General features: G+C 46.3%; 3 protein-coding genes across 3 annotated transcripts in view; all 3 read right to left on the bottom strand.

Annotated features, from left to right (window-relative positions):
- Positions 1 to 1,206: 1,206 nt before the first annotated feature.
- On the bottom strand, positions 1,207 to 4,381 carry PAAG_02672 (hypothetical protein; the record flags this gene model as incomplete). Its single annotated transcript, XM_002795150.2, has 2 exons — positions 1,207 to 4,152; positions 4,277 to 4,381. The coding sequence occupies 2 exons, from the start codon at positions 4,379 to 4,381 to the stop codon at positions 1,207 to 1,209; spliced, it is 3,051 nt and encodes a 1,016-aa protein (XP_002795196.2).
- Positions 4,382 to 5,549: 1,168 nt separating this feature from the next.
- Positions 5,550 to 7,576, bottom strand: PAAG_02671 (hypothetical protein; the record flags this gene model as incomplete). The annotated part of the gene is made up of 8 exons (XM_015844713.1): positions 5,550 to 6,483; positions 6,548 to 6,656; positions 6,707 to 6,777; positions 6,834 to 6,918; positions 6,980 to 7,125; positions 7,184 to 7,250; positions 7,361 to 7,428; positions 7,521 to 7,576. The coding sequence occupies 8 exons, from the start codon at positions 7,574 to 7,576 to the stop codon at positions 5,550 to 5,552; spliced, it is 1,536 nt and encodes a 511-aa protein (XP_015701791.1).
- A 3,833-nt stretch (positions 7,577 to 11,409) lies between these two features.
- PAAG_02670 (hypothetical protein) overlaps positions 11,410 to 12,087 on the bottom strand; it is a gene marked incomplete at both ends in the record, with an annotated part of 1,612 nt that continues 934 nt past the window's right edge. The window contains one exon of the mRNA XM_015844712.1: positions 11,410 to 11,673. Coding sequence (XP_015701790.1) covers positions 11,410 to 11,673 — 264 coding nt within the window. The remainder of the gene's footprint in view (positions 11,674 to 12,087) is intronic.

Genomic DNA, 12,087 nt, shown 5'->3' with positions numbered 1-12,087 from the left:
TCTTGATCCTGTCGAATGAGATGAAAAATAGGTTCAAACGCCTTTAAAACCTTAGCAAAGGTGAACTACAAGAAAAGAAGGGGGCTCCAGGGTTCCTATTAATCCGATCCTTGGCTGAAAGACCTAGTTACCTTACTCCGTTATGTAGCCATGACTTGGAAAAGATCCATCTCTGCAATACAGTTTTATTCTGGGTGAGCCTTGGTTGAGATCTTTGCCAAGTCCATCATCCATGGGATGATGATAGCGGCGGACCCCCCCTCTGAAGCCTTGGAAAACAGAGATGAACAAGCGCGGCATTGCTAAAGTGATTACAGGGCCTCCCACCGCTTGTAACGGAAAATATGGTCGGTTCGATTCCGACAGTGCGTATCATGTCATGTTCACATTGTTCATTCCATCAATAGTTACCATTTCATCGTTCATTTAACCCCCCAGGAACCAGGGCTTCGAGGTCGATGCTTGGTTCCGGCTCACTACATAATAAGGTGGCACCGCAACGCAGGTCAGTTGCACAGAGCGTTTGTTTATTTTTACTGTTCTCTTATAAAAAAAAAAAAGTATATACACGGGTTAACTAGTGCCCCAGCATATATCAACCAACGCCTTGGAATGGATTCAAGGTCTCATAAGATTGGACGCCTCCAGTCACTAGTAGTTAGTTAACTAGTGGACGAGTTGAAAACGAATCGCCAAATTTCCACGAAACACATAACCTTGATTCAACTCCCTAGATACTTGGGCAAAGTGAATATTCTCACCATGAAGAGATCAAAGGAGAAGTAATACAGGATCCATCCATGAAAACGACCTCATTCACTAACGTCATGTGATTTCGTGGCAATTTGGCGATTCGTTGTAAACGTTCAACTGTCTGAAGTATACAAACGCTGAACACAACATTTCAATAATAATGGCCTCCCTGTCTGCTATCATTTCTGGGAGTCTGCGGACTAAGTCAAGGCTTTTACTTACCTGGACTAGCGCTGGGCGCATTCATTTCTCATCCGCCGTAGAACTAATTATTAGTTAACTAGTTGTAAAAATGGGAATCTAAAAAATGACAAAATAAGATAAACAATCTTTAGGCAAATAAGTGTGCTCTCGCCTCCCCCGTTACCACCATCCAATCAAACGAACCTTAAAGCATTCGCTTGAATGACGACAAAGAACCTCTTTTAACGCTAAGAAGCAGCCATCAGTCAATCACTCCAACGGACCTTTCCAGCCCAGAAACCTATCAATTCGATCCCGCAGTGACAATCTCATTCTGCTTGGATTAGCAGTGGGTTCTGAGACTGTGGAATTATTCTTTGGCTTTCTATTTGGCGTAGCTAAGGGTAGCTCCAAGGTGGAGGATGATGCAAGATTATTTTCGCCCTTTCCCGCAACGACTATACTGATGCTGACTGAAGGAGTGCTGATTTGGCAGTCGATTTGAGTTGTATCCTCAATTTGCAGTCCTCCTTCTCTCCCTGGATATTCCACTCCGCTACTGTCATTTTCAGGCTCCATAAGAGTAACCTCTCCTGCACCTCCAACAATAACAACATTGGTTACATGTGCAAACAGTCCCCTGTCTACAATGAAGGATTTCTCCCAAGAAAACCAGCCGAAGTCACCTGGACGAGGCTCGCTCTGGACACACTCTAGCTCATGACATGCGGTTTGACCGGTACAACCTTCAACACTTAGGCGGCCAAGCTGATATTTAATGACAACCGTTGTGTGAACGGCGAAGAATGCTAGAAGCACCTTCATGGGGGTCTTTGGGACATAACCGCAGAGAATTTGAATAAGAAGACCCAACTTCTGGCAAAATACCATGGAAAATATGACAATTCGAATCATCTGATGGACAATCCAGTATGTCGTGCTTCTCGTTTCAAAAGTTGGCAAGCCCAAATATCCCCAGTCCCCAAAGTCTCCTGTCTCGAATTTCTCCATAATTCCTTTCATGTTAAATGATTCAGATTCTCCTATCCCCACTTCTTCGATCGCCCGGCCTCCTGAAACGCCTATTCCCCACCGGCCACGTAATGAGGGAACATATTCCGCCTGCGTCTCAGGTTTCTCGTAAAAGAGCTTTGGAGTCCACGTTGGTGAAAAGGATGGCCAGTAGGGAATGTCCCAGGTTATACGAAAGCACCGGTCAAGATCATTTTCCTGGCAGAAAATCCTAACCTTCGTTGTCCCAATGTCACTAGCATTCACGGGCTTCTGGTCAATACGGAAGTCCCTATTGCCATTCTCCATTGTCCATTCGAAATAACCTCCGGGCCCATCACTAATAATAACATCAATGGCCCCTTCTTCAGCGGAGACACTCTTCTGATATAAAGACAATACACATACAGCGGTATACTCCACAATGACGCTTGTACCAAGCTTTCTGCGACGGTTTAGAGTTACGCTGGTTTCATAGTTTAATACGCGATTATCACGAGACTCGCTTGTCAAAAGCTCCACCGCTCGCAGAGACACAACCAATGGTTTTGCTAAATTGAAATCTGCAATACAACCTGTGTCGATGCGTTCCAAATATAGTAAACAATCACTTTCGCAGTCCAGCCTTTTCTTCGTTAAGCCGTGGGGGATTTCTAACTTTAAGGTTCCCTTCCCGTATTGGTCGACAGGAAGACCTGGTATCTTCAGAAGTTGCCACCCGCCCGGTTGCGCGGGTCCCAGCGTTATTTTCATATCAAATTCAATGATAAACATGGCTTTTCCAGCAGACTTTGCAGATAGAATATAGAAATCCCGGCAGATTTCCTCCACTATGACAAGCTCTGGGACTGGGATAGTAGATTTTGCACCGAGATTATCATCAACGGCCCATTTCTTTGCTAACTCGTCCGCCGAACTCCATGGCATGTCAAGTTGAGATGAGGGAGAAGGACTTGGCAACTTCATTGGCTTGTCAATATTATCCTTGCTCTCAGTAAATGTGGGATTGTTTTCTTTCTGGTCTTTCCCAGCTTGAATCACCCTTGCATCAGAGTAGATAAGCGGGGAATGAGGGACCTCAGTGGATACTATATCCTCACTCTCCTCCAGCCATGTTGATACGTATTTCGATTTCTCCATTTTTTCGCCAGCATTCTGAGTAATAGCAGCGCCACTCTTCAGAGCAAGTTGCTCAGATCGACGGGATCCCCGCGGGCCAGGCCGCGGAAAAGAATTAGGAGCAAAAAAGACAGGCTGCTTTCCTGGTTCATGTGAAACTTCCCGGCTAGACAATTTAGGCAATTGCTGAGGCCCTAGGTCTGCCCTGTGTTTGTTCAATACAGAGGGCAATGTATTCAAAAGCCTTACAGGAGAGAATTGTTCGTTTCTGGAAGTAGTCGGTATAAGAGACGGTCTAGGATCTCGAGGGATATACATCCCACCAGACTGAGGGTTTTCTGATTTTGGTGGGAAAGCAGACGCAATTTTCGAGCTATCCTCGTCAGGTTCCGACGGATGCAATAGCTCGTCAGTTATCCCGGATGGCCTTGACAGACTTGTTGCTCTAACAGGAATTTTGCTCGAAGGTCCTTTTACCATCTTCGGGCTGATAGAAACCGAGATTATTGATGACTTCATCTGCCTAAATGCATCACTCACTGCTCGAGTAGAAATTCCCTTTCTTCCACTATCGCAATCAGTTCCCGTTGTGGAAAGGTCAGTGATAACAGAACCATCTTTCAACTCAGATACCCTGGCACCCATTTCAGCGTGTGCCTCTCCACATTCTGCTCGATCGACATCGAAGCCTTTAGTAGCGGAATGATCCTCATTGTGTTCCGAAATGCTCGTAGCTGAAGCGTTAGGGCTTCTGCTATCTCCACCGTCGTAATCTTCGTCTGCGTAATCACCCAGAGGCAAACATGGGTCCTCTAGTCCTGAGCTCATATCATCAAATGGAGGGATCATTTCACTGGCAGTGCTTGTTGGGCTTGGGGGGAACAGTCTCCTTTTCGTAGGGAGGGGTGATAAATCCATTCCCTTCTTGTATAAGGACCGTGGTGTTTCATCAAAGTCCTCCACAGGCAAGCGAGGCAAGATGCTAATTTCCCCCCCAATTTTAGCTGGGCCATCAAACTTTAGCAACTCAATGCCCTCATTGCTCAAGTCAAGAAGACGAAGTTTCGTATTTGGCGCGGGTACGAACTTTTCAAAGCATTTGTCAGACTCGCTGCAGGGCTGACTTGCTTGTTGATGTTGGTGAGAGTGGGGAATGTGGAGAGGTAAGTAGCCAGGGGAGGGGAAAAAGGTGTACCCATGGGCTACGTACCTCAATCTTCGCATGGAGGATGACATGACTTGTTGGATCACCATCCCACTCCCCTCTCAAATCAATCTTATTAATTGACGTCTGAGAGAGAGATTTTGTTGCCATTATTTCCGGCATCATACAACTAACTATACCTGGCTGGCACTGCACCAGTTCGTAGCAGGTGGTTAAACCTGAGCAGTCGGATAGGACAGCTCAATCTGCAACCACAAAAAGAACAACGAGTTAAGGAGAAAACGGAGTTGAGAGAAAAAGAAAACAGGGGGCCAACAAAGCTCGGGTACCGAATAACTGACAAACTGAAGACTTGGGGGTTGGACGAAAACAGATGTTCCTAGGAACTGGTTAAAATTTAGTTAGCTGCGGCAGGTTCACACTGTTGTTTACATCCACCACCGCGATGCCAGGGAAACAACTGCCTGCAGCATAACACGCCTCACACACAGACATACAAACATTGCCTTGTTGTGTCGCGCTGGGTGAGCTCGGCTTCTGCACTGAGAAGGTGACGATGATGAAGAGACAATCCACTGCTACGTGACATGCTTGAATGCAAGATAATGGTGCACGCGGGGGGCAGGATGACATGGCACATAAGATTAGGTGGGCTCGTTCGTGACAACCAGCAGTTGGAGTCGCATAATAATAGATAATATCAGGCATACATTTTCGGTAGGTCAACAGGGGCAAAGCCAACCACTTTCATAAAACCTCCAATCCAATCAGGGATATAATATATTTTAAGGTAATCTGTATGAATTAAGACGCCCATCTCCAAAATCCACGCCTTTGCCAATTTTAAAATATCAGTCCCCTATTGACCAGACCATTTTAGCATGAAATGCACAAAAACCAAAGAGAAACAAACTTGAACAAAGTTTTGAAGTTAAACAAACTGATTTTGTGTAATAAAGAACACCCTTTCAGTGTGGGTGGAAGGGGGAATAATGTACAGGAGGAAAAACTATGCAATTTTTGAAAATTCCCCATGGGCGAAGAACGAAACGGAAAAATAGAATAAAACAATAGCAAAAGTACGAAAACCCGTTATGTCCTTTGGCGCCAGGTATAGCTGTATTTGTACCGAACCGGATCCCGAACCCCCTTTTTTTGACACCTTTCAGTGCAAATCTATCCAAACGAACGAAACTGGAAAAATAGAAACCCCATGTCAAAAATACAAGTTAGAATCGTAAGCCGAAAAGAAATCTCAGCGCGGAATCAGACGTATGAATATACAGACAGCCCGATATCAATCCTGATAAGACACAGCTTATTGCGGTGTCGAATTGGCGGGTGTCCCAGGTGTCTCGAAGCCGGCCTGGCTTTCGTTCCCATATCTCTCACCATTAGCCGGGGGTCCCGGCTGAGAAGGAAGAATAGGAGGAGTTCCTTGTATGGATTGATCATAGTAACCCCGCGAACTGCCGTTGCCATTTGACGGCAATGCCTGGCGATTCGATTGCAGAGGCGGGAGAATGGTAGTGCCTCCCTGCTGGTACTGTGATCGCTGGTACGCCTGAGGCATCATCCCCATGCCTGTGGAACCTGTAGTAGAAGATTCAGGTGAGTGCCCCTGTGGATAGGCAGAACCAGCTTGTCTCACTTGAGAAGGACTCTGCATGTGTCCTGAAGGTTGACTAAAAGACTGACCAGGAACGATCCCCCCTATATTCGCCGCCGAACCAGTCCGGCCTGTAGTAGATTCGCCCATCTGAGACATCTGTGACGAAGAAGCCAGGTTGTATGGCACTTGAGCACCCGAATATGACGGATACCGTTGCTGGCCCATATACGCACTTCCAGGTGACCGTATCGACCCCATAGAGTCATCACCAGCGCCAAAGGGAGTGGGTGTAGATCCTTGCTGCGCCTGTCGAATGGAATACTCGGATACCCCGGTACCAGCAGTAGTGTACCCTTGCATGATGCCTTGTTGATACGCTTGGCTTTGGTACGGATTGGCCGCATGCGGTTGGTATGGATCCATTTGTCGACTGTATCGAGCATCACCATCGTACAAACCTCGACCGCTCACATCGATAGAACTTCGTGAACGCTTGGCTTCAGGTCCGTTGTAGTAACCGTAATCTCGATTCGTTTGATATGTCGCTCCCATTTGCTGATTCGACGCAGTAGAACGCTCTGGTGAACGAGGTGGTAGTTGAGAAGAGTAATCTGGTTCTGTACGAGGTAACGTTCGTTTGCTAATACTTCGTCAGTTGCTTCCCTCTGCCTTCCTTGCATACCATTTCGCAGCTGGGAACTCACAGTAGCGTACGAGCCTCCTTCCGAATCCTCAACTTAACACCCTGGTCCGCAAATGATCTTGAAAGCCATGTCGACTCTGCCATCCCGGGGAAGTTCTTTGGAGGGGAGACTAGTAGGATTAGCAAGTGTAAAACACCACCCTCTGCAGTATAAACCTACCAGTGAATGGCTTTGAAAGTATTGATTTTATGAACACAACTTCATCTCTAGAGCCGCCACATCTCTTTACTCTATTTAAAATGGTTAGTAGTCACAAGGAGGAGGGTGGTTCTTAAGGGAATCATACTCGCGCATCTCATACAGATTGAACTTCAATCTGAACTCCCCTTCAATCTTGATGGAAAGGTCGCCAAAAACGAAGAAGCCGCCTTCTGAGGACCCCAATGTCAGACAGTGAAAAACAGGGACATGAGATTGAAATTCAGCACTAACCCAGATTGTCAGTGTCCTTAAGCCGATGGAGGGATGAAACCAGTGTTCCTGCAAGAGCTGTTGATTGAACTGCGGTTGCTGGTGTATCCTCTACTGCACTATAAAGAGTGCAGCACAGAAAATAAAATGGGCTTTGCAGATAATTCCTTCGCACCATTGTAAGTGACCAACCACCAAATTTCATTGTTGAAGGGAGAGCCTTACTGCCCTGGATCTTTCGATTCATCAATTTTCAGTTGGATAATAGGTGGAGGATCTACCGGTTTGCGTTCTGAATATATCAAAAAAGGAAAAAAAAAAAAAAAAAATTTTAAACCATCAGTCCTTGGCCATCACGTTGACGAGAAGAGAACTTCAAGGTATGAGCCATCATCAGGTTACCTTTTTCTTTGCCCCCCGCTACACGCGCCCGCTCTGGATTCTGACGAACTATAAGCCGGAAGTCCGCGCTAAATAGCGATCAAGCAGCGTCAGTGATGATTTCCGAACAAATGCCATAGCAAAGGCAGGAAAAGAATTTAGCAGACTAGAGCCTACATACTTTTGGAGAGCTGGCCGCTGTGAAACAGGGTCCTCAGGATATGTCGTGGCGCTCATGAAGGTCAGAGTGTTGGGGGTGTTGGTTTGCAAAATATCCAAGGATAGCTTTAGCTCTTCTCCAGAAGAAAGGGTTCGCAAGACCCAAGGATTGGTATATGTGATCCTTGTAGGCGGTACCTGGGGATAAGAATGGAGTTTTAGAAATGGATTCCGTCCAGGAAAATACACAGCAAAAAGCTCCGTGTCAAAAAGAGAGTCGACTATCAATATAAAAACCGAGCAATCGACAAGGGATGGGGGACAGATATGAAGCACTATATCACGGGTGGGGACGCAGTGGGATAAATCTGTTACATTGAAACTGGAAGAGTCGAGGCCAGAGAGTATTTTGATGGATGGCAAACATACCTCAGCAGTAAGCAGCGTCGTCAGAAACCTTTTGTGCTTACAAAGGGAAGGTTAACCTGGCCCAGCGGCAATTTTGCTCGATAAGCTTTCTGCCCGAGACAAGCAACTCCTCAGTCACTAGAAGAGCGAGAAAGAGCTTCCCCCTAGGGCTACGGCTTCTACGTAGCAGTAGCAAGTAGCAGTGGCAGTAGTAAAGTAGCAATAGCAGTCTCAAGCGAGGGGTTTGAGGAAGCTCGAGTTAGGCTTGAGTTGGAAGCTTGGGAGCAAAGTTGCCTTCTGTGGATCGAACGAAAAAGTGGAGCGAACCGTGGAAACGTTTCGGAGACACTCAAGTTGCAGCTGGTAACAAGATAACAACCATGGGCAGATAGTAGACAAGCAAAAACGTCACTGAAGAGCTTGGAGATGGGCTCCCGAATTGACTCCCCAGCTATGATGCGTAGACACTCGAGTGGAACCGTAGTTTCTATCCTGGCCAGCGTATTTCAAATCGTCAGAAGGTTAGGTGGGAACCAAGAAATCGGCCTGGACTCCCCGGTATTTGAGTTTAACGGCTAACTCTGACCAAAACCCTATCGGGATAAAGGAGGGTCTCTCTGGGGCGTGGATGGGGGTGGGTGGAGGGGTGATCCTCGAGTCAAATTCTACTCGACCAACTAGCCGTCCGTTTGCAGCGAACTTCGACGTCTGGAGATGTCTGTAGACCGTGATTAACAACTTCTGATGCTTGTGTATGCGTTACAGAAGCTGAGATGGCTATTCGCTATAGAATGATGCGAGATGCCGGTTGCCACTTGACTGGGCGCCTTAGGAGAGGTCAAACCTATGTATGGTATGCTTATCTGCTCGGGTACGTGGGTAATCTCCGTATCATTCCAGTGGAAATCAGTTAATCGTGAACTCGGTAAAGGGAATTTTTGGCATATCACTGTAGTATCTCGTAATCAATTCCAAACAACTCTTTATATCTCTTATGTCATGTCCAAGAAATTTTCGGCACTCCAAATCACCTAGATTGGCTCTCCTTGTCGCAGGCTGCACTCCTGCTGTGTTGTCGTTGTTGTGCTTATTATAAAGATCGATATATGACTGCGGCTAGAAAACCGGATCAAGAATAAGAAGAGAGAAAAGTGCTTGGAGAGGGGAACTGTCCACCAGCGGAAAAACCTGAATCACGGATAAGGGATAAAGTCTACGACGCTTTTAAAGACCTTCGACAGTCAAACAGACAGCAAACTCGACACGGTCAAGATCGTCGCCCATTCGATACCAGGTCCAGAAAGGGGGGATTTGTATTCATGTGCAGATGAGAGAAGAAAAAAAAAAAAAAAAAAAAAACAATGTCACCAAGATCTGCGAAAGGGGCGGACGGTTGATACAAAGAGCATTAGCCACCATGCAGCGATCCTGTGATGCTGCGACTTTGGACTGGTTTCTTCTCCTCTGAAGTCACAGGATACTGTCGATGGGAGGAGGCCTGAGGTGAAAGAGAATGTAACGTTGGGAGAAAGCTCCATAATACAACTGTATTGAATACCATATACAATTATGAGAACTGTCCAGATGGAATCGTATATCCTATGGCTTGCAAAACACCCAACAAGAACCTCTGTTTGCCTGTCAAATGAGCTGCCAGCTCCCAAATTATTATTTCTGCCGATCCAGGCCTAAAAGATTGAACATCTATTTCCGATGCAGAATGGTGGTTTCGAGAAACAAAGGGTTCGGGATTGCGACGAAAATTATTAAAAATATGGCTACCTACTCAATGGCAGAAGGGGTGGCATGCAGGAGAACGACGGCTCGAATAATGTGCGATGTTAAGTCAAACGGTCAACAACTAAAGACAGAGACATCTCCGGCATGTTGGCTCCCTGCTGGCCTCGCAAAAGTGTATGAGAAGTCAATGCTCCAGACCCCTGTTCAATGGGGCTTGAAAACATTGACCCATAAAGGACGGGCCAGATGCAGGAAAATCACATCTTATTGGAGGCACCACATCACATCTCCGGCAGAGGTACGGCCCAAGTGACGAGTGATATCAAAGTAGACGCTTTAGCTTTAAAAACTGGGGGACCGTGGTCATGAACAGACAGTTTTCCCTTGCAAAAAATCGGGCTTAAAAGAAGTCCAAGCTTGGTGGACATCTATGTCCGGAGGGAAGAGGGCGGAGTCCACAATGCCATCAATAATACGAATGATGCACATAACGATACCTGGAAACTGAGCGCAAACAGAGCTCGACTTGTTGGCCATCTTGGCTGCTTGAGTGCAAACAGGGCGCCCATCTCTTAATAATTGGTGTTGAACAAGCGCTGCAAACCGCAGACATGCATAACTACCACATAAAATATGGTCTGTCAACCCAGTCACGTTTGATATAGTCCATTGGATGGTAGTGGGTACGGGTACTCTGAGGAACTGATACCACGCTATGTACCAGCTGTCCAAGCTTTCCTGGGGCTGCAAGGACGTTTCGCGATATACACTCGTGTTTCGACGCTGTAATCATCCAGGTCCGCCGGGCAAATCTTTTAAGCTCTGCACACGATTCTCCACATCGAGTGGGTAAGCCTAGGTTCAAGAAAAGACGCCCCCTGTAAGCGCCCGGCTGTTTCGCGTGGCTATAGTTGAGGTCATGGATGAGGTACCTGGGTCCAAGTATCGTTAGTGTCGAACATGCTCAGCACAAAACGGGGTCCAAGTCACTTCTCGAGGTCAGGATAGGGATTTCCGAGAAGCTTCAGCCACGATCGAAACAGGTTTCGGATATTTTAGCGTCCATGGAAGAACCTTGGTCAATTGCAGATCCAGGATCGATGGAGCCAATATGTATCTTTCCCGATTTCTCCTCAATAATTATTGATTCGCGCTTCGTATCATAACACCACCTCCTGAACAACGAATATCGGAAGGTCATAAAGCAGCGTAATGTTCAAAAGTACTTCATCGAGACGCCAGCTGACGATTCGTCGTCAGCCGCAAAAGGCCATCTCAGCTTGGAATAGTGGACTCTCTGCAGATGGGGTTTGGGAAGAAACGAGAAAACGCAGGAGGCTTTCCTCCAACTCGGACCTTGATTAGACCAACCTGTTGCTGGGACCCCATCCAGCCAATCATGCCGAAGCGGATGCACCACATCCATTTGGAGAACCAGCCCAGAAAATATCTGGCCAGTCAAAATCACCAGTGCACCAGGATACCACTGCTTGAATCAGCCCAACCAACCCTGTGTCGTCGGCTTCCTGAAGCCCTTGAACCAACACTTTTTTATGTCCCAGTCTTTGGGCGGATAACAAGTGCCGGGTACCTACAGCTACAGCCTACGAGGGTATTTTGAAATTTTCACGAATTTTAAGTGGTCTGTGTTCTTATTGGAGCCTCGAATACTAGGTGGTCGAAACATTTATATTATTATTCAACCATTCAGTCGAACGGAGGACGGTGTATGTTTTGAACAAGGGAATATGCTCGCAGCAGAGCTACGAGGGGAGAGTCGTATTTTCGAAATCCACTTTGTACCCTTCATAACCCAACTCAAATTTCTTTGGCGGCCCCTGAAGAATGTGGATGGATGAGCCAACGGGTTGGTCCGGTTCTTGTGAAACAGCTTCTTCAACCTGCCTCATGAAGTCTTGATTAATATTGACACCTCGAAAGACACACGCCGATATTTTGCGAGGATACAAGATCTCATCCCAACCTGTACCATAGGTCACCACAAGATCGTGTGATAACAGGCCATGCTTTACAGCTTATGAAAGCTACGAAACCTTCTCTCAATCAGTCAACTTAAGCAAATATATTCCCTTTTGTTACATGAACTACATCGGATAATCGCATCAATTGGGGTTCGAGGTTATTTCACTGAAAACGATATCGAAAGACATAACTGCATATATGTACATATACACATTTCAAGACCAAGCGATTCCTTGATAACTGGCGCGAAGAAAGTTTACCCCTAAAGTCATTAGTTATTACCACCGGCCACCAATCTTGGAACTTATTTCTAGGCTTGATTTACAGATATCATACTCAAGCCTCAACCACTATCTTAGCCCCATGATAGCTCCTTTAACTAGTTGCTGTCAACATGGCGCCCAGATTTCGAATCCATGGATACCTGAAATTAACGTGCTTCACCTTCTTTGAATCCA

Source organism: Paracoccidioides lutzii (genome assembly GCF_000150705.2).
Source record: "Paracoccidioides lutzii Pb01 unplaced genomic scaffold supercont2.6, whole genome shotgun sequence".
In the NCBI taxonomy this organism is placed as follows: domain Eukaryota; kingdom Fungi; phylum Ascomycota; class Eurotiomycetes; order Onygenales; family Ajellomycetaceae; genus Paracoccidioides; species Paracoccidioides lutzii.
Note: the sequence above shows the minus strand (reverse complement) of the source record. Positions and strands in the feature narration are given on the sequence as shown.